General features: G+C 40.0%; 1 protein-coding gene across 2 annotated transcripts in view; it reads right to left on the bottom strand.

Moving 5' to 3' along the window:
• LOC115459130 (probable E3 ubiquitin-protein ligase MID2) overlaps positions 1-23732 on the bottom strand; it is a 44181-nt gene that overhangs the window by 16756 nt on the left and 3693 nt on the right. The window contains exon 2 of one of the 2 annotated variants that reach the window (XM_030189002.1): positions 15924-16055. The exons of the other annotated variant lie outside the window; for it this stretch is intronic. Coding sequence (XP_030044862.1) covers positions 15924-16055 — 132 coding nt within the window. The remainder of the gene's footprint in view (positions 1-15923; positions 16056-23732) is intronic. 2 annotated transcript variants of the gene reach the window in all.

The following is a 23732-nucleotide window of genomic DNA, read 5'->3' as shown; positions in this document are numbered from 1 at the left end:
AATGCCCGTTAACCATGTATGCGCATGTATGCGCATTAACCATGTACATGCCTACAATATCCCTATAGTTGCCTACATGGTTAGCGCATGCACTAAGTGTAGGCACACTAAAAACACTAACGCACCTTAGTAAACAGGGCCCTAAGTGTATTCTATACACCGCGCCTAAATCTTATAGAATATGCTTAGTTCCATGTGGACTTTTTAGGTGTCATATTTATTTATTTATGGTCCACTGGTATCCCACATTTTCCCAGCTTATGCGGGCTCAATGTGGCTAACAAAGTTACAAGAAAATTACATAATACAACAGGAGAAAATTGTTCCAGTAATAGGATACAAAGAAGTACAGAGGAGCTAAATTTAAGAGAATACGGATGGGAAAACAGGAGGTTAAACAACATTGCTGACTTCGGGGTAGGCTTTAGTAAACAAAACAGTTTTTTAAAAGTTTGATGATCCGATGACTCTTTCAAGAGTCTCGGCAAAGCATTCCAGGTTCATGGGCTGATGAACGAGAAGGAAGAAGCGCAGAGCATCTTGTTATTCGATTTAGATTGTAAGCTCTTTTGAGCAGGGACTGTCTTTTCTTCTTGTTCAATTGTGAAGCGCTGCGTACGACTGGTAGCGCTATAGAAATGATTTGTAGTAGTAGTAGTATTTCAGATTCCTGCATGAAGGATAGTGCAGGTTAAGATAAGTTCTAGATGACACCATGGAATTTCTTGCAGGCAAATCAATCAAATCATACATGTACACTGGTGCTTCACCGTAAATGATCTTGTGAGTTAAGGCACAGATCTTGAAATCAATACAGTCCTTAATGGGAAGCCAGTGAAGTCTCACATGAAGAGGCTGCGCACTGCACATATATAGAATCTGGCCCAAAATGTCAAAATTTTATGTCTTGCCACAGAAAGAGGGACATTATCTGAATTTTCATATTTTCAAGTGTAAAAGGGTGCTTTATACGGAGAAACAGGTTTTCTGAAAATTATCTCTCCATCTGCAGATAAAAGCACCTACACAGTGCAACTAAGAGGACCTTTTATTAAAGTGCAGTAAAGGTTTGCATTTACCGTGCTGTAACTGCAAAGCCTCTGTGTTAACTGTTGGGGGCTTTGGGGGCATTCTCAGTATTTGCCCATGCAGTTAACACAAAGAAAATACATTTAGTGAATATTACGAGGGTAATTTTATAGCAGGTTGACTAAGATTGGAAGGTGCCTACATAATAATAATAATAATAATAGCATGACACTTTTATCCCACACTTACCATAAACGTTCAGTGTGGTTCACAAAAGAATAAACTGGACCAACTCCAGGAATAGTACATATAATAATCAACTAATGATAAAAAATTACAATAATCACATTAAAAATGTCCTAAACAAGTTTTCAACAATTTTTGAAAGGTCATATAATTTGATTGCCTTCTCAAATCAATGGGTAAATTCATTCCAATGATTGGTAGCTAAATAAGCCAATGTACCTGAAAAAAACCTGTTTGTAAACAACCTGTTTTGGGTCCGGATATTGTAAAAGTAGAAAACATCTAGCTCCAGGTATAATGTTTCTATAAGATAATTATACCAGACCTATCATGTATTCCGGTGCTTCACCGTGCACAATTCACAAAACAAGGCAACAAAGCTTAAATACCATACGTGCCTTCACTAAAGGGTCCTTTAACTAGGCTGCAGTAAAAGTGGCCTTAGCACACCCTTACAAGGCTGTTTCCCATGCGCTAAGGCCATTTTTACTCCACCATAAATGGCTATTTTCCCTATTTTTTGAATTAATGGTCATGTGCTAATTTGTCAGCACACGGCCATTACAAAAGTTTATGTATGAGCACTTACCAACACCTATTTTGTAGATGTTAGGGGCTCACACACTAATTCTGCACTAATCAGCCACAGCTTCAACTCAGTTATGATTTCTACCAGTTGAGAGGGGTCCTTTTACTAAGCTGCAATAACTGTTAGCATGCATGTACCACAAGTTAAAATGGCTTGCCATAGGACACACCAAATTTTCAATTCTTCTGGGAGAGGGCATGTAAAGGGACAGAAAGTAGGCACTTAACCAACTAAGAGCTGACAATGCCTCCAGAACACCTAAAATAGCTGGTTTTCTGTTATTTATTTATTACATTTATATCCCACATTTTCCCACCTATTTCTAGGCTCAATGTGGCTTACATAGTACCAGGGAGGGGTTTGCAGACTCTGGTGTAAACAAATACAAAGTGATGTTGTGGTAAGATAAAGTTCATGTGCCACAGCCACACTAGAGAATCGTACAATGGAACAGTTGTGTTATGTCCATTACGTTCTTTAGTTTTGTTGTGTTGCAAAGATCAGGCATTTATGTTGGATTGGTAGGGTATGCCTTTTTAAACAGGTTAGTTTTTAGTGTTTTCCAAAAGTTTAGGTGGTCGTTCGTAGTTTTCAAGGCTTTTGGTAATGCGTTCCACAGTTGTGTGCTTATGTAGGAAAAACTGGATGCGTAAGTTGATTTGTATTTGAGTCCTTTGCAGCTTGGGTAGTGCAGATTTTGGTACGTTCGTGTTGATTCGGATGTGTTTCTAGTTGGTAGGTCGATCAAGTCTGTCATTTATCCCGGAGCTTCACCGTAGATAATTTTGTGAACCAGAGTGCAGATTTTGAAAGCAATGCGTTCTTTGATTGGGAGCCAGTGTAGTTTTCGCAAAGGGTTTGAACTTTCAAATCGCTAACACTAACCGGTTAAATGCTTCTGAAAATTAGCGGATAACCTTGACCAAGTGATTTAACCAGTCAGTGGCTGCTTCTGGCTCGTTAAATCATTTTGAATACCAAGGATAAAATACCAGTTGGCATATATGTATGCACCTAGTCAAGATGGCACATACTTTGCTAGTAGGCATAGTTGGAGAGGTGGTCTGTGCAGGCAGAGTTTGCAACTATACATCTTCATTATACAATGCTGTAATCAATGTGTGTACTTGCAAACTTCACAGAGAAACCATTTACACTTTTTCCTGAGCAGAATTAAATGTTCACACCTGCATTCAAGATACAATTTCTGCAATTTGGCTAGTATTTTATGAAGGCATATAGGTGGCTATCAAGCTTATTTTCGAAAGAGAAGGGCGCCCATCTTTCGACACAAATCGGAAGATAGGCGTCCTTCTTTCAGGGTTGCCCAAATCAGCATAATTGAAAGCCAATTTTGGGCTTCCCCAACTGCTTCCTGTCGCGGGGATGACCAAAGTTCCCAGGGGGCGTGTCGGAGGCGGGACTGGGGTGTGCCTAACAGATGAGCATCCTCAAGCGATACTGGAAAAAAGAAGGGTGTCCCTGATGAACACTTGGCTGACTTTATTTGGTCCTTTTTTTTTTATGACGAAGCCACAAAAATGTGCACTAAATGACCAGATGACCACTGGAGGGACCCTGACTCCCCCTGTGGTCACTAACCACCTCCCACCACGAAAAAAACAACTTTAAAAAATTTTGTCTTTTTTTTTTTTTTTTTTTTTGAGTATGGGTGAAGGAAGTCCTTTGCTATGCCTCCATCCAAAATGTGGATGTTTCTGTTAGAATGATGTCCATGCATTTGCCTCTGACACCCCCTTTATTTATTTGGATTACAAGTAGCAGCAGTGGGATTTGAACCAACCACCTCTGGATTGCAAGACCAGTGCTCCAACCACTAGGCCACTCCTCCATTCCTTTGAAATCTGGCTGTCCCTGTGGGGGGCAGTATGCAGGTCCCTGGTGGGGAGGTATGTGTATGTCACTGGAGGCATAACAAAGGCGTGGACATCCTTCTTTCAAACATTTTGGATGTCCTCAACTGCCCCCCACCACAGGGACAGCCAAATTTCAAGGGAGTGGAGTGGAGGAGTGGCCTAGTAGTTAGAGCACTGGTCTTGCAATCCAGAGATGGCCAGTTCAAATCCCACTGCTGCTACTTATAAATAAAGGGGGTGTCAGAGGCATAGAAAAAGACATGGACATCCTTCTCACAGAAACATCCAGACATGGACATCCTTCTCACAGAAACATCCACACTTTGGACATCCTCAACTGCCATCACAGGGACAGAGGCATAGCAAAGGACATCCTTCACCCACACTCTAAAAAAAAAAGACCAAAGTTTTTAAAGTTGTTTTTTTCGGGGTGGGAGGTGGTTAGTGACCACCGCATGACTTTTTCCATTCAGTTAGTGCATCAGTTAGTCCACTGCAGTGCCCCCTAGGGTGCCTGGTTGGTGTCCTGGCATGGCAGGGCGACCAGTGCACTATGAATGCTGGCTCCTCCCATGACCAAATGTCTTGGATTTGGTCGTTTTTGAGATGGGCATCCTCGGTTTCCATTATGGCCAAAAACCGGGGACGACCATCTCTAAGGTCGACCATCTCAACATTTATGTCGACCATCTCTAAGGTCAACCTAAATTGAGATTTGGGCGTCCCCGACCATATCATCAAAATGAAAAATGGATGCCCATCTTGTTTCCATAATACGGGTTTCCCCGCCCCTTTGCGGGGATGTCCTGTGAAGACGCCCTCAGGAAAACTTGGGCACCCCGTTCGATTATGCCCCTCCACGTATCTTTATAAAGTAGTTCTTACATAGGTGTCTACTTGGCCTCTTGACCTATGTATGTCTTATAAAATTACCCTCATACTGTATATGCTTCTACTGTAAGTTTATACTTGTTCGTTTTACTATTGTTATGCTGTTATCAAAACTGCAAGTTTGATGTTAAAACTGTACCTACTGTACACCGCTATGGGTGAATCTCTTCATAAAGGTGCTTAATAAACCTCACTAAGTAAATAAATAAATAAATAAAATTCTCTCTGTCTTCTTTCTCTCTAAGCCCAACCCCTTTCATAAGTGAGCTGCTTCAGTCATGCAGAACGTGGGCTGTATCAACATCCCCCCACTCCTTCCATCTCATTCTCATCTTCATTCTAGCATAAGTGGGCATTTTATGACATTCAATCCAGTGGTGCAACATGTGGAGCGCACATGCAAAGTGTGTTTTGCTGAAGTTGAAAGAAGCATTAAAGCTAAAACTCTGAAATAAAGACGTAATTTCTAGCAGGTAAGCTGCTATGGATTCTTCTCAACAGCTTCATTAAAAATGAATGCCATTGAAGTTCAGCCTTGCAGGAACCAGGGTTGTATTCATTAATTTTTAGATATATCTCTGGCTTGTTCAGATTTTGTCTGATAGTTTAGACACTAGGCTGATTCTTGTGTGCAGATGTGGGCAGCTCCTTTTACATACCCTACAGGGGGATAATACAGATGAGGGTCAGATATTGGTCTGAATGTTGCATGATGATATGAAGAGATTTACTGTACAACACTTAGATGAATATCTTTTTAAAAAGCAGCAAATAAATCAACAAAATTAATAATAAATACATTGTATAATATATTCTGCAATTGAAAGACTCCATATTGGTCATCACTGAGGGATGTAATTATCAATGTGGGCTACTGTTAAGATGTATTATTTTACCATTAACTCATGCTATTTTAGCACAGGTCCCATGTTATGTAATGAGATACTAATAACTGGTGTTAACAGTAAAATAACAAGTCTTAACGGTAGGCCATGATGATAACTTCCCCCCTTAATTAAAGCAAAAAGAAATGCCCTAGAAATTGAAATCACTAATATATATAATAAAAGTGAGCCATGTGTAGGGCAATTAAGCCATTGTGACATCACTGATGAGGTTGGCTCTTAGGCATTATGACATCACAATATCAGCTATGGTTACCAGAGACTGAAACTCTACACACTAAGGGGGGGAAGTTATCAATGTAGGCTACTGCATGGAATTCTATAGAGAGTACCTGGAAAGAAAGGTGCTCTCTATAGTAGTAGTTGAGTAGATTGACTGATCAAAAGTGCTTTTCTTTCATGCCAAGCTCACCATAATTTACAAGCCAAAACATGTTTTCAATATGTGTTTAGTAACAGTAAAAAGGTGAAATAAGTAAATTATTTTAAAATGCTAAAGAAATTTAATTAAATATTTACAAAATTTATAAACCAAGTTATAATGGGCCCGTTTACTAAGCTGTGGTAGAGGCACATTAGTGCTTTTAGCATGCGCCAACTGTGTAGATGCACACAATATTCCTATGGGCACCTACATAGTGCACGCTAATTTTGTGCACATGCTAAAAACGCAAGCGTACCTATTTGGAAGAGTCAGTTACAAATGATAAACAAAATGTTCAACTGTCTGATTCACTTCATTCCAATTTGTGAGGAGCTTTGCAGTTTAGTAATTTTTTTCTCTTTTTTGATGGGTCTCCAAGCTTTTCATTGGCTTTATTAGTATGTTTTTTCTAACTAAATTCTTAGCCAAGAAATAAAAAAAAAAAAATCTCTGAACAATCATTTCAAACAAGTCATGTCCTTTAATACAGAAATTGTCAGTTACCAGCAATTGGCCATATGGTTCACTAGAACCGAAATGGTTCATTTTCTCTGTTTCCTCTTGGGGTGTGTTCTCGAAGCCTAATTACAGTTGTACATAGAAGAGATTAATGTGTGGATGCATCAGCATGGTTTGTTGATGAATGTTGGAAAGTCTGAGGTGATGATTGTTGGGAAAATAATGCAGGCATGTTGGCCCACTTTTTTGAACTTTCAGGGGGGTTTCCATTACCTGTACAGCATGTTATGAAGTTAAGTGTTTTATTAGATTCTGGGCTATCAATGAAGGATTTGGTAATAAATGTTATTAAGACTTGTTTTTCAGACTTAAACCAATGCTGACGCCCTGTGATTTTCGTGGGGTAATCCAGAGTATGGCGATATCACAATTGGATTACTGCAATGCTCTGTATCTTGGAATAAGAAATACCAGGGTAAGGACATTGCAGTTAGTTCAAAATACTACTGCTAGGTTGGTAACAGGTGTAGCACATATTACTCCAATTCTGAGACAGTTACACTGGTTGCCAGTGAAGAGTAGAATACAGTTTAAAGTTCTTTTATTTATTTGGATGCTGCTCACACCTTTTTCAGTACTAGCTCAAGATGAGTTATATTGAGGTACACTGGGTGTTTCTCTGTCCCTGAAGGGCTCACAATCTAATTTTGTACCTGAGCCAATGGAGGGTTAAGTTACTTGCCCAAGATCACAAGAAGCAGCAGTGGGATTTGAACTGGGCACCTCTGGATGGCAAGACCTGTGCTCTAACCACTAGGCCACTCTTCCACTCTTTGTCATGTGCATCAGGCTATTTATAGATCTGCACCAAAGTATTTGATAGTTTTGTTGTGTATCGATCTGTTAGGAATTTGAGGTCTGAGATGACAATGCGTTTGTCATCTGATGTGGTGACCCACACAAGATACAGAAAAAGATCTTGTGAGACTAGATCTGTTGCGTTTTCTGTGGATGGGGTACAGCTATGGAATACCTAAAAGGCCAATTGAGCCTGTGCTCTGAAATTTTGCAGTTTAAGCAGTTATTAAAGACTTCTTTTTTTAGTGGAAGCATTTATATAAGTATGGCTGTTACAGTGGCACAGTTCTGATACAAGTCATGGATATAAAACATTAATGGTATTATTTGCCTTCCATGTATTTTACTTATTTTATTGTTGGTGCTGTATGTACTTTGCTTTGTATGGCTTTTCTTTTTGTAAACCGCTTTGATATAAGTGGTCTATAAATGTGTAAAATAAACAAATAAATAAATGTATAGTCAGTTGGTTTGTTCAAACCTCCTCAATTAACCTCTTCCAAACACAGAGACATAGTGTTTTCTAAATGCTGGTCAAATTCCAGTATTTCACGTTTCCCATCACCAAATCCTTACAAGAATTGTATTTGCTGAACCTCACAATTGATCTTGCTTTAGCTCCACTTACATAGTATATAGTGTTAGCATCATTTTGCGAGGAGTAGGGTAAACAATCTGGTGAAGCTCAATGCTATCTACTAATGGGTCATCTGATGAAGTTCCAAAATGTTGTTCATCGACAGCATTGTCAATATCAGCGAGTGAAATACTGGAAAAAACATATAAATAAGGCTTGACTTTTCCGGTCATTGTCAAGGACTTGCTTCATTGAAATGAAATAATTTGCCCCAGACATCTGATACAGCCATCCGAAGCAGGACTCGATAGCATCTGACTAGATTTGACACAGAAGAACGTAACTGAAACCACAATGATTGAGATAGAGACAAGCATAAATGCCTAAGGGCTAAAAATGTCTCTCAACTCTTTGTTCAAAACTCCAGCTTCCAATCAAGAGACAATGTAATAGGCTTCATCGTGTAGTCTCTTTATGTTTTCCTTTTGTTGAAGTTTTTACATTCTGCATATTCCAAAGTTTATTATCAGTGAAATAAAATCCAATGTTTTCTCACCAAGGTTAGCCTTCATTTGTGGCATAATAGCATAAAACATCACATGTTGCTCCGCTAAAGACTGTGACTACTAAATTAACTAAAGTCTTTTCAATGTTCTTGGGCTGTATTACACAAAGGAGTCAGTCTGTGAGCTTTTTTTCAATGACAATGTTTCCTCAAATCGATAAAAGTCAACAATGTCTGATAACTTAGCTGTACAGCCATAGGGGCAAATGAATGTTTTGTGACCTTATACAGATTCTTTAGGTCATGTACAGGATCAAATATCAAATAAATTGGCTGTCCAGTTAATGGGTCGATGATGTGAGTTTTCAAAGTCCCATTGTGCAAGAAGTCAACCAAAAATGTTCAGTTTGCGAATGCATTATCAACTGAAATTGCAACCATATTAAATGGAACATTGTGTAACAAATCCATAACTTTAGTATAGAAATTGAATAGTTTCTCAACCATTAACATGATTATGGGATATGCACCAACAATGTCTGTATATTGCCCAGCAACTGATTTCACCATAAAACAGAGTAATGTAGATGCTACAGATCCATCAGATCCAATTACTTCACCATAGCTGTATTCAACTTTTTTTACCACATAGATTTCATTATTGACTAAACATACATGTTGATCCATCTCAGACAGTTTTGATGCTTGAAGTTTAACGTACAAGATGTTGTCCAGTTTTGTATCACTATTGAGATGCGCAATTTTCTTTAGAGTCAAATCCGATGGCATGCAAAGATTATGTGACTGCAGGAGAATTTCATAGGCTAATGAACTAACAGTACGTATTGTAAATGCAAGGACAGTTTGGGTGAATAATTGTGACCATACTTGTTCCTGCACATCAGATGAAGCTGGTCGATAATAAAAATAATTTGTCTGTATTCAGGATCAGGGAGACAAGAAAGGCTTTCCTTCAGTATTTTCTTAGCCATCTTTCAATTTAAATTCCATGGTCTTATAGTTCTGTCTGTTGTCCATGACTTCACACAAGCTATGAGATTGACAACCTGAGATACTATTTTAATTCTGCTATCAACTACCAGATAATCGTACTATGACACTGGAACAATGTTGTCATTAATGCTAAGAACAACAGATAGATCAGACTTCAAACAGCACCAATAACAAGAATATCAGGCTTGAACTCTAGCATGTGGAATAAAAGTTTGTTTTCTATGATGCCAAATGTAAATCCAGAGGGTGCATTAGTTTCAGATGCAACTTTGGAAGAAATCTGCACTCCAGTAATATCCTCCACTTCCTTGAGTGACTACTCTAGCAAATCATTTCTGAATGCTTTTCCCTGAAGTGACTGTCACTTGTTGCTTTTGTTGTTTTTCTTGGTGCTGCAAGCATCGTCAAAAAATATTCTGGGGCATTGAGGCAAATGCTTGAAATAGCTTCTACTTTTAAGTGGCATCTAATTGGTTTCTCAGAAATTAGAGCTTTTTACTTCTGCTGTGCAATGTCACTGTCCTTTGCTCTTCTTCAAAATCACATGGCCGAAGGTGAAGCAAACAACTTTTTGAATTTTTTTGTAGGAAACCAGACTTTTCAAAGATTAACCTTAATTAATTTATCCAACATGTCTTTATTCTTGAAGAGAAGCATGTGAAATTTGATCTTGGTGTCATTTTGCTCCGTGTTTCTGAGTGCTGTCATAGCCACGTTTACAGCCAAATGCAGAACATTTATTTGGCATTTTTAATAATCTAAATCTATTGTAGAAGTAAAATATTTTCTCAAATTACAATAATTTATGCATTTGCTAAATTTTCATACTAACAATATAATACCTTCCATCCAATTTGCAACTCGCTTTCTGCAAAATAGTGCCTGTCAACTTTCTATTGTGATTGGGGCACTACTGGATCTGGCCCACGCAGCAACAGGAAGTGAGCATCAAAGAGGACAGGAGCCGGCAATGACTGGATCATGCTTGAGCAGAAGGCTCTGTGGAGCACTGCTGTTCTTGCTGAACGTGATCTTTTACCCATGACTGGAAGATTTGAAAAGAGGGGATTCCTGGGGGGGGGGGGGGGGGGGGGGGGGAGGGTAGGAAAGAGACAGGTGGAGGTGCTGCACTGTGTGTTCAGGGGTGGGCAGGAAGGAAGCAGAGAGGCACTCTGTGATGCAGGAGGGGGGAGGCAAGGAGGGGGCACTGCCATGGTATGTGCAATATACATCTATAGCCATGGTATGTGCAATATACATCTATAGCTTGCTACAGCCATGGAACTATGGTTCTGATTGTGATATACCTGTTACAACAGGAGGGCCGGAAGTAAACTAGTCAGCCTACTAAGGTATCAATAGCAGGTCTGTACTAGCTTTATTTCCAGGTGCACTCTATAGAATTCCATGGCCACCGTTAAGGACAGGTTATTTTTACCACAAGTCCCATTTTATGCACTGAGACCTCGTTACTAATAACTGGAATTAACAGTAAAATGACATGTCTTAACAGTAGCCCATGATAACTTCCCCTCTTAGTGTGGATAGCTTCTGTACCATATCCTGCAGGACAACATTCTAGGAAAGATCCAGTATTGATTCATGCCTTTGAAGTAGAAAAATTCATGGCCATTAATAACCAAGACCCGGAATTTAAGGCTGCAACCTTTTATGGTCAGCACACTCAATTGATTAGTTGCCTATGTGTCTTCACTCCTGTTCACTTCATATTTTAATGTATGAAGCTTTAATCTAGCTTAGAAACTCAAAAATGCATATTCCAGCCCTGGGGAAATGCTGGAGTCAGAAAGAATAGTGCCCAATAGTTTTCTCAATTAATCACTGGGTCAGAAGGCTAGAAGGACCTCAAAAGGTCATCGGTTTTAACTCCTCGTCTTCAGACAGGATTCACTATACCTTATCATCCCAAACAAATATTGTCAAATTTCCTGTGCTAGATATTCCAACACTGGTTCCAATGCGTAATTACCCTTACAGCTAAAAAATTCTTCTTAACTAACTGAAATATTGCTTATTGCAATTTAAGATCATTTGCACTTGTCCTTTCCCAGTGGAGACAGAAGGCAAATGAGCACTGATAACCCTCCCACACACACTCACAAAGAGCTTAATTTTCATTATGTATTGGATATACTGTCAATCATGTTCTCTGTCTTTTCTAGGTAACAAATACCTAGGTCCTATTTTTCACACTCCTGCAAGTTTATTTTCTCCTCAGCCTACTTGAGCCCAAGCTGCAACACAAACTTACACCTGTTCTGAGAATGCAATACTTTTGTGCATGTATGTGCAAGTAAGAACTGGTGCTTATGAGTGTATTTTAACACATAAAGGTCCCAATCCCATCAACACTCTGTCCCACAGTCTGCCCTAGAGGGAAGGGGAATTCTATAAATGGCCACCTAATTTTAGGCACACTGATGCTGGGCTTTGAGTCTATTCTATAAACAGCATCTGGGCACCTGACTTGTTACAGAATACTCGCACAACTTGGTATAGGTGCATCTAAATTTAGGTGCCTGCAGTACATCAGCCATAGATGTCCTTGATGGAGCCCCAGTGCGGACGCTACCCCAGTGTGCATACTTCTTTAAGAAACCTTGTGCTAGACCTGCAATGCACCAGAAGGGGTGCTGTAAGAGACTTCCAGAGAGGGAGAGATCTTCACTGAGAGTTGATCTGTGTATTTCTTGACGTGCAGTGGATGACACCAGTATAATATTTGCAACAGAATGTTTTCCTTTGTGATGCACAATGTCATTTATCTGAGGTTACACATACAATTTGTTGGAGACTCCTGAGGCAGGCCAGATAGGCTGAAACACAGCCATGTCGAGTAATGATTCTTGGACAATAAAGTTTAGAACTCTTGAAACATCATCTGTGTATCATTTGAGTCACCTTCACTGTCTCCTGTTTGCCAATTTTTGAGTGCCATTTAGAGAATTTGGCCCATTATTTTACTATTAACCCCAGTTATTAGTAACAAGCCATGTGATAACTCCACCCCTTAATAGTAGCCCTAGATGTATTTAGAGAAATTCTATAAATTTGTGCCTAAAGAGAGGCACCAACTGGACACATAAATTACACAATAATAGCTCCACAAATTAGCATTTATGCACTTAAGTGCTAGGAGTTTTTCTACTCACCAAAACTGCTTAGATTCGAGGGGCACACACATGAGCAAAGAGTAGGCAGGTCATGGGTGTGTTTCTTAGGTATGCACACACCTAATAGAATACTATAAGTTGTGCACCTTCAGGACACACTTAGGTGTCAACAGTTATGACTGCCATTGAATAGGTGTAACTGTTGACACCTAACTTTAGGTACACCAATGTCAACTTACACTTGTATTCTATACAGAATCTTGGCACCCAGATGATGTTATAGAATTGGTGCCAAGGTGCCTTAATCTTGGTTCCAATTTATAGAATTGCTACCATTATTTTACTGTTACCCCCGTTATTAGTAGCTAGGTCTCACTGATTAGAATGGGACCTGTGCTAAAATAGCACGTTAGTGGTAAAATAACATGCCCTTAACAGTAGGCCATGTTAATTACCCCCTAAGAGTTTCAGTCTCTGATAACCAGAGCTGATATTGTGATGTCATAATGCCTCATTCCTCCAACGCCTAAGAACCAACCTCATCAGTGATGCCACAATGGCTTAATTGCCCTATACTTGGCTTACCTTTATTACATATAGCAGCGAGTTTGATTTGTAGAGACATTTTTTTTTCTTTAATTAAGGTGGGAAGTTATCATTGTGGGCTACCGTTAAGATGTGTTATTTACTGTTAACCCCTGTTACTAGTACTAGATCTCACTGACAGAATGGGTCCTGTGCTAAAATAGCATGAGTTAGAGGTAAAATAACATGTCTTCTTGGTAGCTCACGTTGATAACTATGCTCCTAAGTTAATGAATTCTGATTATTCTTTTTTTTAAGTTCTGTGTTAATTATTAATAGATTTGCTGACATTATAATACCTACTCTCTTCTGATTACCTTTTGGTTTTCAAACGGTTCTGTTAGAAGGTGATGATGGCTGGGGCTGTGACCATGATTTGCAGCACAAAACATATAAAAAATAAAACTTGAACCTAAACAAATGTATTCAGATATTTTATCACAGTCAGCCCAAATCAGGAAATAATCTGTCTTATATAGCAGAACAGTCACTTGATCACCTTAAAAATGAATGTATCAAACATTCATGTTCAAGTGTACAGCGCTGCGTACGTCTAGTAGTGCTATAGAAATGATAAGTAGTAGTAGAAGGGATGTTAGGTCTATCTAAGTGTAAATCTGATCAAGAGAAAGCTAAGCCATGGCTTTTCATGAGCATATACACTGCTTGTCTAAAGAGCATTTCTATATAAAGCTGCATCCTATTCTCTCAGCCACAGAAGACCAGCCAAGGAATGAGTAATGAGAAGGGAAGACAATCATTCCTCATGGAAGAGAGGCCAACATTTTATACTGCTGTCAGGGGCAGAAGTGGGGTCATGTGCACTCATTGCAGAGCCTAATTTGCATAAAAGTCTTTGGTGCTACAAAGCAGGGCCATGTGCAAAAACACGGTTAGTCCATGGCAAGGACAGCCCTGCTGCTAGCCTTTCAGTGATGGCAATGAAAATTATTTCATTCTCTACCTAAAGAGACAACATGGCAGCACTGACCTTTGTTTTTTTCTGAACATGTTTATTTATTTGCTATTAATACTTGATTACTTTTGTGAAGGCACCAAACAAGGTACAACACACACACATATAACAATGTGGGGTGGAGGTGGGGAATAAATTCTTCTATGCCCTCTCTCTTCTTTCAGAGAGAGGTGTTATGTAGAAAATTTGTGTTCAGCATTATAAAGAAATTTCATTATTTATATGCCCTTTTCAAGTCAGTCTTAAGTACTTGAGGAATCAAGGACACAATTTGAGAAATGGATTAGTGCCTATTTCTGTCTCAACTTGCCTTTTTCCATTTTCCTTCTATTCCTCTCTCAGTCCTTCTTCTATCCTCCACATATAACCTTTTCACGCCACTATCCATAACCTCTGATCGCTGTCTCTCTTTTCCCTCCCCCCTCTTCATGCTCAGACCTTTCTCCAGCCCATGCTGGGGGTAGTTTTATCACAATTTTTCTGAATCTGAAACCTATTTTATATGCAGGACTGGGCTTTTATAAAATTGCAGGCAAGTAAAAAGTATGCAAATGGGGAGTTTGCACCTACTTTAAACATGAGCTGCTTGAAGTGTTCCTGGAGGTGGACTTGCAAAGTGTGCAAGTATTAGCTAACATACATAAGCACATGCTTAGAGTACACGTATCCATTTACATCACCTTTGGAGCTGGTTTAAATGTATGTTTTTTGTCATTTGGGCATTACTGGGGCTCTGGGTGCCTGTTTTTATGAGGGCACATAGGTGTCTATATTGCCTTTATAAAACAGGCTTAAAATAGGCATCTTTTCGGACTTCTCACATAGGCACTCCAGGCCTCCTTTGTATGTCTGTGGCTCCTGTACAGTAAACAAAGCACCACGGGCCTTCAAGATTGGGATCTAAACACTTGGTCCTTTACTGTTAAACCCACTTAGTCCTTAATCCATAGGCCCGATATGGGATGTGCTATGGTATGAAATGCCTGCATCAAGGGTCAGAAGACTGGATCTCAGCTTCAATATTCTAATACAGACGTTCAAGGACCAAAGATGCTCAGCCACATGAACACTTTCAAACAGTGTCTTCCAAGACAGCATTCAACACGTTGAACAGCGTCTTGCAAGACGCTGTTCGAAAGTGTTCATGTGACTGAGCAATTTTGGTCCTTGTGCTTTTTGTCCTTTTTTTTTTTAAAGTTGAAATCCAGACTTTTAACCCCTGACGCAGGCATTTCATGTCAAAACACGGCTCATATTAGTCTATGGATTAAAGACTAAGTGGATTTTACAATAAAGGACCATGCTTCTGTGATGTATACTTTGATCCCTCTTCGAGTCGCTCTGCTGTGGTTCCTATGCACCTCTGCAGTGTTACCTTACCTTTTGAATTGAAGCCTGTCAACAAAAAATGTTATGCATATACTTCAAATTTTCAAAATATGCTTTAAATTATACTTCTCCTATTTGCCATGCTAACCCTTCTCCAGATAATCCTGGCTGTTCTAAGCCCCTCTGATAGCTTCTTTTATACATTCCATCAGCTTTCTATTTTCCCTTCCTTCCAATCATCTCTTGTTCTCTTTCTATCTAGAATCCAGTACCTGACACTTCTCTTTATTAGGTAACCTGGACAACAACAGCGCAGATGTCTAATAATGCTACTACTATTTCACAAGTTACATTTTTAATTGGTTAAAATGACAACACTAAATCATGGCTCGTATAGACATAGTGTAACAATAGGAATTGCTTCTAAGCACAGAATGAAACTCCTCAAGACATGATAAACTCTCACTCTCACATGTACAAATGGAAATGAGTTTTGCTCAGGGCTTGAAGTCGTTCCCTACATACCTCTCTGGCAGCTTCTCCGAATTACTTTCTGACCTGCAGAATGGCCCAATCTGACAGCAGCCGACCTTCCTGCCTTCTCGAAGCTGCTCTCTGATTGGCCCCCGCTGTGGGTCAGAGAGCGGATCGGAAAAGCTGGAAAAAACACATTGCATGTCAGGAATTATTATGGCTTGTTGCATGCACAGGTCGGTCACAGGTAAAGTCCTTCAAGCACTATAAAAAAGTCAATTCTATAACGGCATGCACATGTAAATGCACCAATTTGCACCACTTACATACCCAAATGCATTATGTACTATGCTATAAGGTAGTGACACATCGTGCATGCTCAGGTTCACTAAAACTGAGCATGCACGTAACATGAGGGAAAGCAGGCAGGGCAATGCACAGAGAACAGCGCTGGAGAAAAGGCTTCAGCTTACTGGGGTTTGGGGACCCCTGCCAGCCAAGGTATGTGGGGTTGCAGTGGGGCAGGGGTTTGCGGCAGGGAGGCAAGACAAACTGTGCCCCCTCCTTTGGGCTCCAGACCCCCCAAATGATGAGGTCATGCTACATCCATGGAGTGTGCTAAAAAATATATTTTTAATTTTGATTGAGGGAGTATGTTGGAGCAGACAGTAGGCGTTCCTGTGCTAAACACGTGCTAACTGGTTAGCACAGGAATACTGAATGAGTCCTTACCACCTATGAGTGGTGGCAAGAGCTCACATGGTAATTTTTTAAAATGGCAGCGCAGTAATGACAACGTTAATGCAGGTGTGTCAGAAAAGGAAACAGGAGAAACCTCTAAATTTCACAGCTTTTTAAAGCGTGGAAGAATGTTCTTAGTTTCTCAGATTGAGAGATTGCAACGCCTTCTGGATACAGCGATGCCCCGGGACAAGGCGACAATGTTAATGTAGGGCCATTAACACAAAAAATAGAAAAATGGCCATTTTAGGGCTGCAGTAAAAATGGACTTAGCGCATAGGAAAGACCTGCGTACGGGGCACTTTTTACTGCATCTTAGTAAAAGGACCCCTTGAGGCACTCAGTTATAGAATTGTCCTATAACAGCTCAGTGGGAAACATTTTTTGTTCACATTAAAAAAAAAAGAATTTGTTAGAAAAGATAGTTTTTGCTATACAATGAATAAAGAGAGACTGACAGTTTCATAGCATGTATGATTCTGAATGACTCTTTGTGAGGGCTTATTGCCCTTCGAATGCACATCGTTTTCTGCTTCAGGTTGCACATCATCCCTTGAGGTTAATACATTTCGTGCCAAAAGATTCAGAGGTAATCTCCACTTTAGCAATCTAATTGCAGGATGCACCTACAGCCCTAAATCACCGAGCGCGTATTATCTGAAATGTGGTTCTTATGCTGCTGGAAGCCATTGTAGTGAAATAATCAAAACTATAAAACTAAGTTGGGAGAAAGGCAGTTATCACAGCTTGCAATTTGTCACTCCACTGGGAAGTAAGAAGTCTCTCATCTCACTGCAGCAGAGCAGGAAAGGTAAAGGTGTCTGTGGGGGAGAGGAATGGAAGCATCTTTATCTCACCCACAGTGCACGGGGGAAAGGGGCAAGTCCAATCTTTTATTTTTCATCTCCATTTTGAAAAAGATGCAAACTGCTCCCTGCAGGTTCTGAGTTCAGCTCAGTGTGAAAGGGCTTCTTTCACAGCAGTGTAATGGAGTCCCTATGGCACCGTTTATCAGAGATTAAAAAGATATTTCATGTTTCTTTTAATGCATAAACCAAATGTGTCTGGTAAAAAAAGTGTTGATGCTTTACCACTTCTCTTTTTCCTTCTGGCTGGATAGGACAGTGCAGTAAAGGGCAACATAGCAGACTGGCTGCTTCTAAGGCTTGGAAAATCATGTCGACTTTTACTTGGACTGAATTATTTTTACAAAATTGCTAAGAAGCACGGCAGATAAGCATATTCTCTGCCTTCCACAAGGTCTTTAGCTCTGTGATTTTATCACCTAGTGGGTCTGGACTTTAGCATTTCCTAGAACAGGGCAGACTTGCTGTGTATAGCTATCTAATAAAACACACACCACCATTATTGTAATAATTCAATATAACCTGCTAATGTCTTTTCATCTCAGCAGTTGTCTCGCTTCAAATCCTGTCTTGGCTCATCGTTTTCCCTTTGATCAGCCTGATCTGAGCAATCTACACTGGTGCATGATGGTGACACGGCAGCACCAATGCAACTGCAAGTCTAAGGGGACCTTTTACTAAAGTGTGCTAAGAAGTTAGCATTGTGAATTAGTGTGTGCTGTTAACGCTTAAGAGCGTATGCTAATTCACCTGTTAAAAGGGCAGTTCCATAACTGTGCACCTGTAGTTACTGCAGCAAAAAGTGCTACTTACGAGTGCAAGTGCCTTAAGTGTGTTTAAGTGGCATGGGGTGAATTCTATATATAGCACTAAAAAAGCATTATTCTTTAAACCGTGCTTAAATTTAGGTGCAGTTTATAGAATAGCGCTTACGCCTGGGAATGGCACCTAACTTTAGACATGGCCACGTCATCAACTGAAATGTGGTACAAATTCCCCCTTATTCTATAGCTATGCACGTAATTTTTAGGAATGCCCCCGTTCTGCCCATGAGCCTCCCATATCCGTGCCCCATTTCTGAACTTGTGCCTAAATTTACTCACGTATATGTCAATTAAATCTAATTACTGCCAATAATGACTTGTTAAGTTAATTATCAGTGCTTATCTTGATATTCAATTAAATTGTGCATGCAAATTGGATACTTATGGGCAGGGCACAGGCGTGTCTCCCGCTTACACGCATAACTTATAGAATACTGTAAGTTGTGTGCGCTGCTTGCCATAGTTAGATGTGCCTATTTATGCCTATAAACAGACCTGGCGTAAGTGGGCACACCCACATTTAGATACGCCAATGCGGGCTTATGCTAGTATTCTATAGCAGAAGCTGGGTGGTCAGATGTCCAGTAAGGCAGTTAGAGTGTAGCTATTGTTTCATCGGAGTGAGACATCATATTTTTATACATATACGTGAAAGTTGCATGTCTATGCAAAAATAAGCTGATATAATGTGCCCATATAACACACACTATACCAGTTAATTCTTCTAAGATGCGCTAACTGAAAAAACTAATGCACTTGTTTTGAAGGGCTTTCCATTTCAGGTTCTTGTAGGCATTATTAGTGCACAAAATCTGCAAAAAAAATCCTAAAAAGAAAAAGCCTTAATACAAACGCACTAATTTTGCAATTAGCGTATCTTAGTAAAAATACATCTGTATGGCACGCCCACGTGTATACCCCTAGGTTCTATATAGCATGATGTAAGTTGTGTGCAAATCCAGTCGTATTCTGGATTTGTATGCGCAACTTAATTAGTTAATAAGCATATCAGTGCTAATTTGCCACTTAACAAGCAATGACACTAATTGACTTTAATTAGAATTTATGCACACAAATTTCTAAGCTATTCTTCTACGTCACATAGCTGAAAAGGGGCATGGCCATGGGCGTGGAATGGGCAGGTTATGGGTGTTTCTAAATCTATGGGGGTCTTTCAGCTGGTGGTAAATGCCGAGACGCCAATTATATTCCTATGGGCATCTCAGCACTTACCGCCAGCTGATTTTTACCATGTGCTAGAAATGCAAGCGTGGCTTTGTAAAAGGCCCCCTATGCACATTGTTATAGAATACACTGGGTCAGCATCTAATTTAGACGTCGGCATTTACACCAAGTTTTACTTGGCGTAACTGACTGACAAAATTTAGTCATGCAGATGGGCGCTTGGTGTATTCTATAAACTGTGCAGAAATTTAAGTGTATTCTAAGAAGTATACCTAGGTATTTTTTTTAGCGCTGATTTTTAAGTGTGTTATATAGAATCTAGCCATAGTGGGATGGGGGTATGCATGGTTTTAAAAATGTATACAAACGCACACGTTATATGTGTGAAAATATGGTAATTGTCCCATACCACAACCCCACCTACCGGCAAGTTATATATATAATGAGTTCCAGATGAAGTCACGGACTGATGGCTGCTGGCAGAGGGATATCGTTGTGATGGCTGTGCTTTATGGGAGAGAAGGGTAAAGGTAACCCTCAAGTTTTTGCAAATGATGGTTCTTGGTACTATCCACCCCAGCTTTTTTAGGTGAGCTAGAAGTCCAAAGAAGCTGAAAGAAATTGTTAGACTCCCTGCCTCTTCTCCCCGCCAAAAGTTTCAGACTGCTGGCTAATAAAAATTATATTTAGCTAATATCTCCAATGGGTAGAAAAACGAGTATGAGGAGGTGATATGAAGCATGAGAACAATGGGAAAAATCTGTGCAGAAGTGAACCTACAAAGAGAAGAGATTTCTGCTTGAGAATATTAAAATGAATGCTGAATTCACAAGGCGTGAGAAACTAAAGCAGTTTATAATGATCAGACAATGCATAAATATGCCATGAGAACCATATGGTGGAATACGCAAGCACAGTTAAAATTGATTTTCTAAGGTACAAACTGAAAAAGATCTGAACAGCAAATGAACAGCCATAAACATTAGAACCTGGAAAATGCACATTCTGACAAATGACTGGAGCAAAACAAAATGAGAGACGTGACATCATACAAAGAGGAAAATAAATAAACAAACAAACAAATAAATTAATAAATAAATATACATACATGCATACACAGAGAAGAGAGAGGGAGAGATAGATGCATTGCTTATGATAAGGAAGGTAATATATTTTTTATAGATTATAGTTGTGTTGCATTATTAAAATGTTTGGCACTATCATTTAATTTCTGTTTTTTGAAATCATCACATTAATCATATAGCAATTTATGTAATTAACTTATTCTGATCACATTTTTAAAAGTTTTGATTGCTGATCAATGCATTGATACGTGCAGATGTCTTTTAGGTTATGAATTATATTTTGTAGTTGATGATTTTCAAAATGGTAGATGATCAGGAGAGAAGACAATAAAGCTAACTGACTTGAACAGGGATAGACATCTGGGTGGTGTGGCACCAACTAAAGAGACTTAGTACAGAGCCTGTGGGCTGGTGAATGATCCCCAGGCTGTGCAGTGGCCCCACCCTTCAGAGAGCTTTCTTGATAAAAGGTAGTCTGTACGGGAGGAGATGGGCTCACAGCAGGGCATGTACGCACAAACCAGTTCACAAGCCTCTTACTTTCTTTCTATGGCTGCCATGGGCCTCAGAAGAGCAAATTTAGGTGGGGAGGGGGTATTGAAGAGGAGGATGCACCCCGAAGGTACCCCCTCCATGCAAAGATGCCAATGGGCACTAAGACCTCAAATCCAACCATGGGCATGAGTATGAGATATAGAGTGAGTTGGCAACATGAAGCTCTTTTGCGCTCTCTCTGGGATGAGCAGAAATGCTCTTTTTGTTCTTGCAACTGAGATGCTGTGAGCCACATTCAAATACATACAAATGGGCAAGAGGTGTCAATTGCAAGGAAATAACACTGGCACCTGTAGGAATAGCAGAAGCCTCAAGCTGAGAGTGGTGCAGAGATCACATGCCCACCATGAGAGCTACTAGAGAACCTTCATCCTTTTCCTATTCCTTCTCTAAGCTGAGCTACAGCTGATGTGACTTCCGGGCTCATGGGCAAAAGTTGGATCCCCTCTGCTTCTCATATATAACTTTGTACATACATACCCATGCTCATTCTGCCTTCACAATCATGTCCCGGCAGGTTTCTCGCAGTCTTTAAAAAAAAAAAAAAAAAGAGGATACCAAAAGCCATCTGCTCCACTTCAACAGTCGCAGGGTTGTGGATATTTGGCCTATTCTGATACCTCCCTGAGATGAAGCGCAATCCCTACACAGAGGTCTGAGAACGACACAGCCCCAGTACAGGGTTCTTTGACAATGGACATTTACTATGCCTGCACCTCACCATATAGTTTATTTAGATTTGCTATACCACCCTGCCTAACTAGCAGATCTAGATGGTTTACATTGATTCACAACACATGGAAAAGAAAAGGAACTACAATATGTTTGATAGAAAAGAATAATCAATCACATCAGAGGACAGATATAAGAAAAACATAATACAGTTTCACAGAAAAAAAAAGGGAGGAGCTGGCAGCGGTAAACTACCAGTCAGATGAGGTTTAGGGTAGGTTGAAAGCCTGAACAAAAAGCCAGACCTTTAGATCAGCCTTGAAACTGTTAAACAAGGGCTCAGCAAGAACATGCAAAGGGAGAGAGTTCCAGAAAAATGGTGTCACAAAGAAGAAGGCATGGTGTCTTGTAGACTAACTGAGCAAATTTGGGGGCTGGTAAAACCAAACAATGATCATAGTGAACGGAGTAGGTGAGATGGTAAATATGGTATAGTAAGCGAGGAAAGATACTGGGGGAGACTGAGTCAGAAGGCTTGAAACACAAAGATCGGGAGCTTAAAAATGATGTGCTGTTGAACTGGTAGCCAATGGTATTTCTGCAATAATGGGGTAACATGATCAGGATGCTGGGCATGGCAGAGAAGGCAAATGGCCATGTTTTGAAAGGACCGGAGTCTTTTGATGTGAGATCTGAAGCAACCTAAATAGACTATGTTGCAATAATCTAATCTAGTTTTCAGTAAAGCCAATATCAAGGAATGGAAGATATCAGCACTAACGTATCGATGAGCTAAACAAAGTTTACGGAGGATAAAGAAACCTGTTTTACAGATGTTTGCGATTTGAGGGGTGAATGTAAGGTGGGAGTCAAAAATGACTGCCAAGCACTGGAATGAGTCTACAGGCTGAATGAGCAAATCAAATAAGGTTAGAGGGATAGATGGACTAGAGATGCCACCTGTAAGCCAACAAGCTAGGGTCTTTTCTTTATTGAGAACCAATCTATGGTCAGCTAGCCACTGTGAAATGAGTACCAAGCAATCCTGAAGGGACACTAAGCTGCCCAGTGAAGACAACTTCAGTACTTGGAGGAACTCATTATCAATGGTGAAGAGACTCACTGTAATAAATGGATTCAGCGACCAGGATTCTTTCTCCACCTTTCATGTCTGGTGGAGATTTGGGTCTTTGGCAAAATGCAGCCCACTCCCATGGAGTTCCAGGCTAGGGTGGACCAGTCACAGGTGTAGGCACATGAGGATGCTGTAGAGAATATGAAGACACATGTGTTTCAGTTTGTAAATGCACAGTCTATAGGAAGATTCAGAGAGACTGAATTGGAACCATGGGCAGGAAGAGCGCCATGTAACATCCCCACTTCAGTGAACACGTCCTATTGTACATTTCTGACTGCATCTTTCTATGAGTGAGGCTCAATGAGATCCAGAAGGGCATTAACATCTCCAGACTAATAGTAGCATTGAATGGCCACTAGCATCCTTCATTTACGGGAAGGAGACTATGACGGGTCCTGGATTGAGTGCCACACATGCACCATGCCTCAGAATGTGGTCTCTGAGAGACAGGGAAGGACAGGGCCTGAGCTTTGTGTGGTGTCTCTCATGGTGGGCTCATTTTCAAATGACTTTGTGTTTAACCAGAAAATGAGGGCAGAAGCAATTATGCACAAGTATTTGTAGCTGGGATATTTTTTTCAATGTATGCAGAAAAATAGAATGTCATGGCATGAAATTTAAAAAAGCAAAACAAAACACACACACGCATGAAATACTAACAGGCTGAAAGAGCCAGATTGTTGGTTTCAGGTAATCCTAATCACAAAGAGTTTCAGGTCTGCACAAGTGATTCACAAATTCCCCTCCCTTTCTCCCCCCACCCCCACCCCTCGACTCCAAGAAGGTCTATTGCT

Source organism: Microcaecilia unicolor, unplaced genomic scaffold (assembly GCF_901765095.1).
Source record: "Microcaecilia unicolor unplaced genomic scaffold, aMicUni1.1, whole genome shotgun sequence".
Taxonomy (NCBI): domain Eukaryota; kingdom Metazoa; phylum Chordata; class Amphibia; order Gymnophiona; family Siphonopidae; genus Microcaecilia; species Microcaecilia unicolor.
Note: the sequence above shows the minus strand (reverse complement) of the source record. Positions and strands in the feature narration are given on the sequence as shown.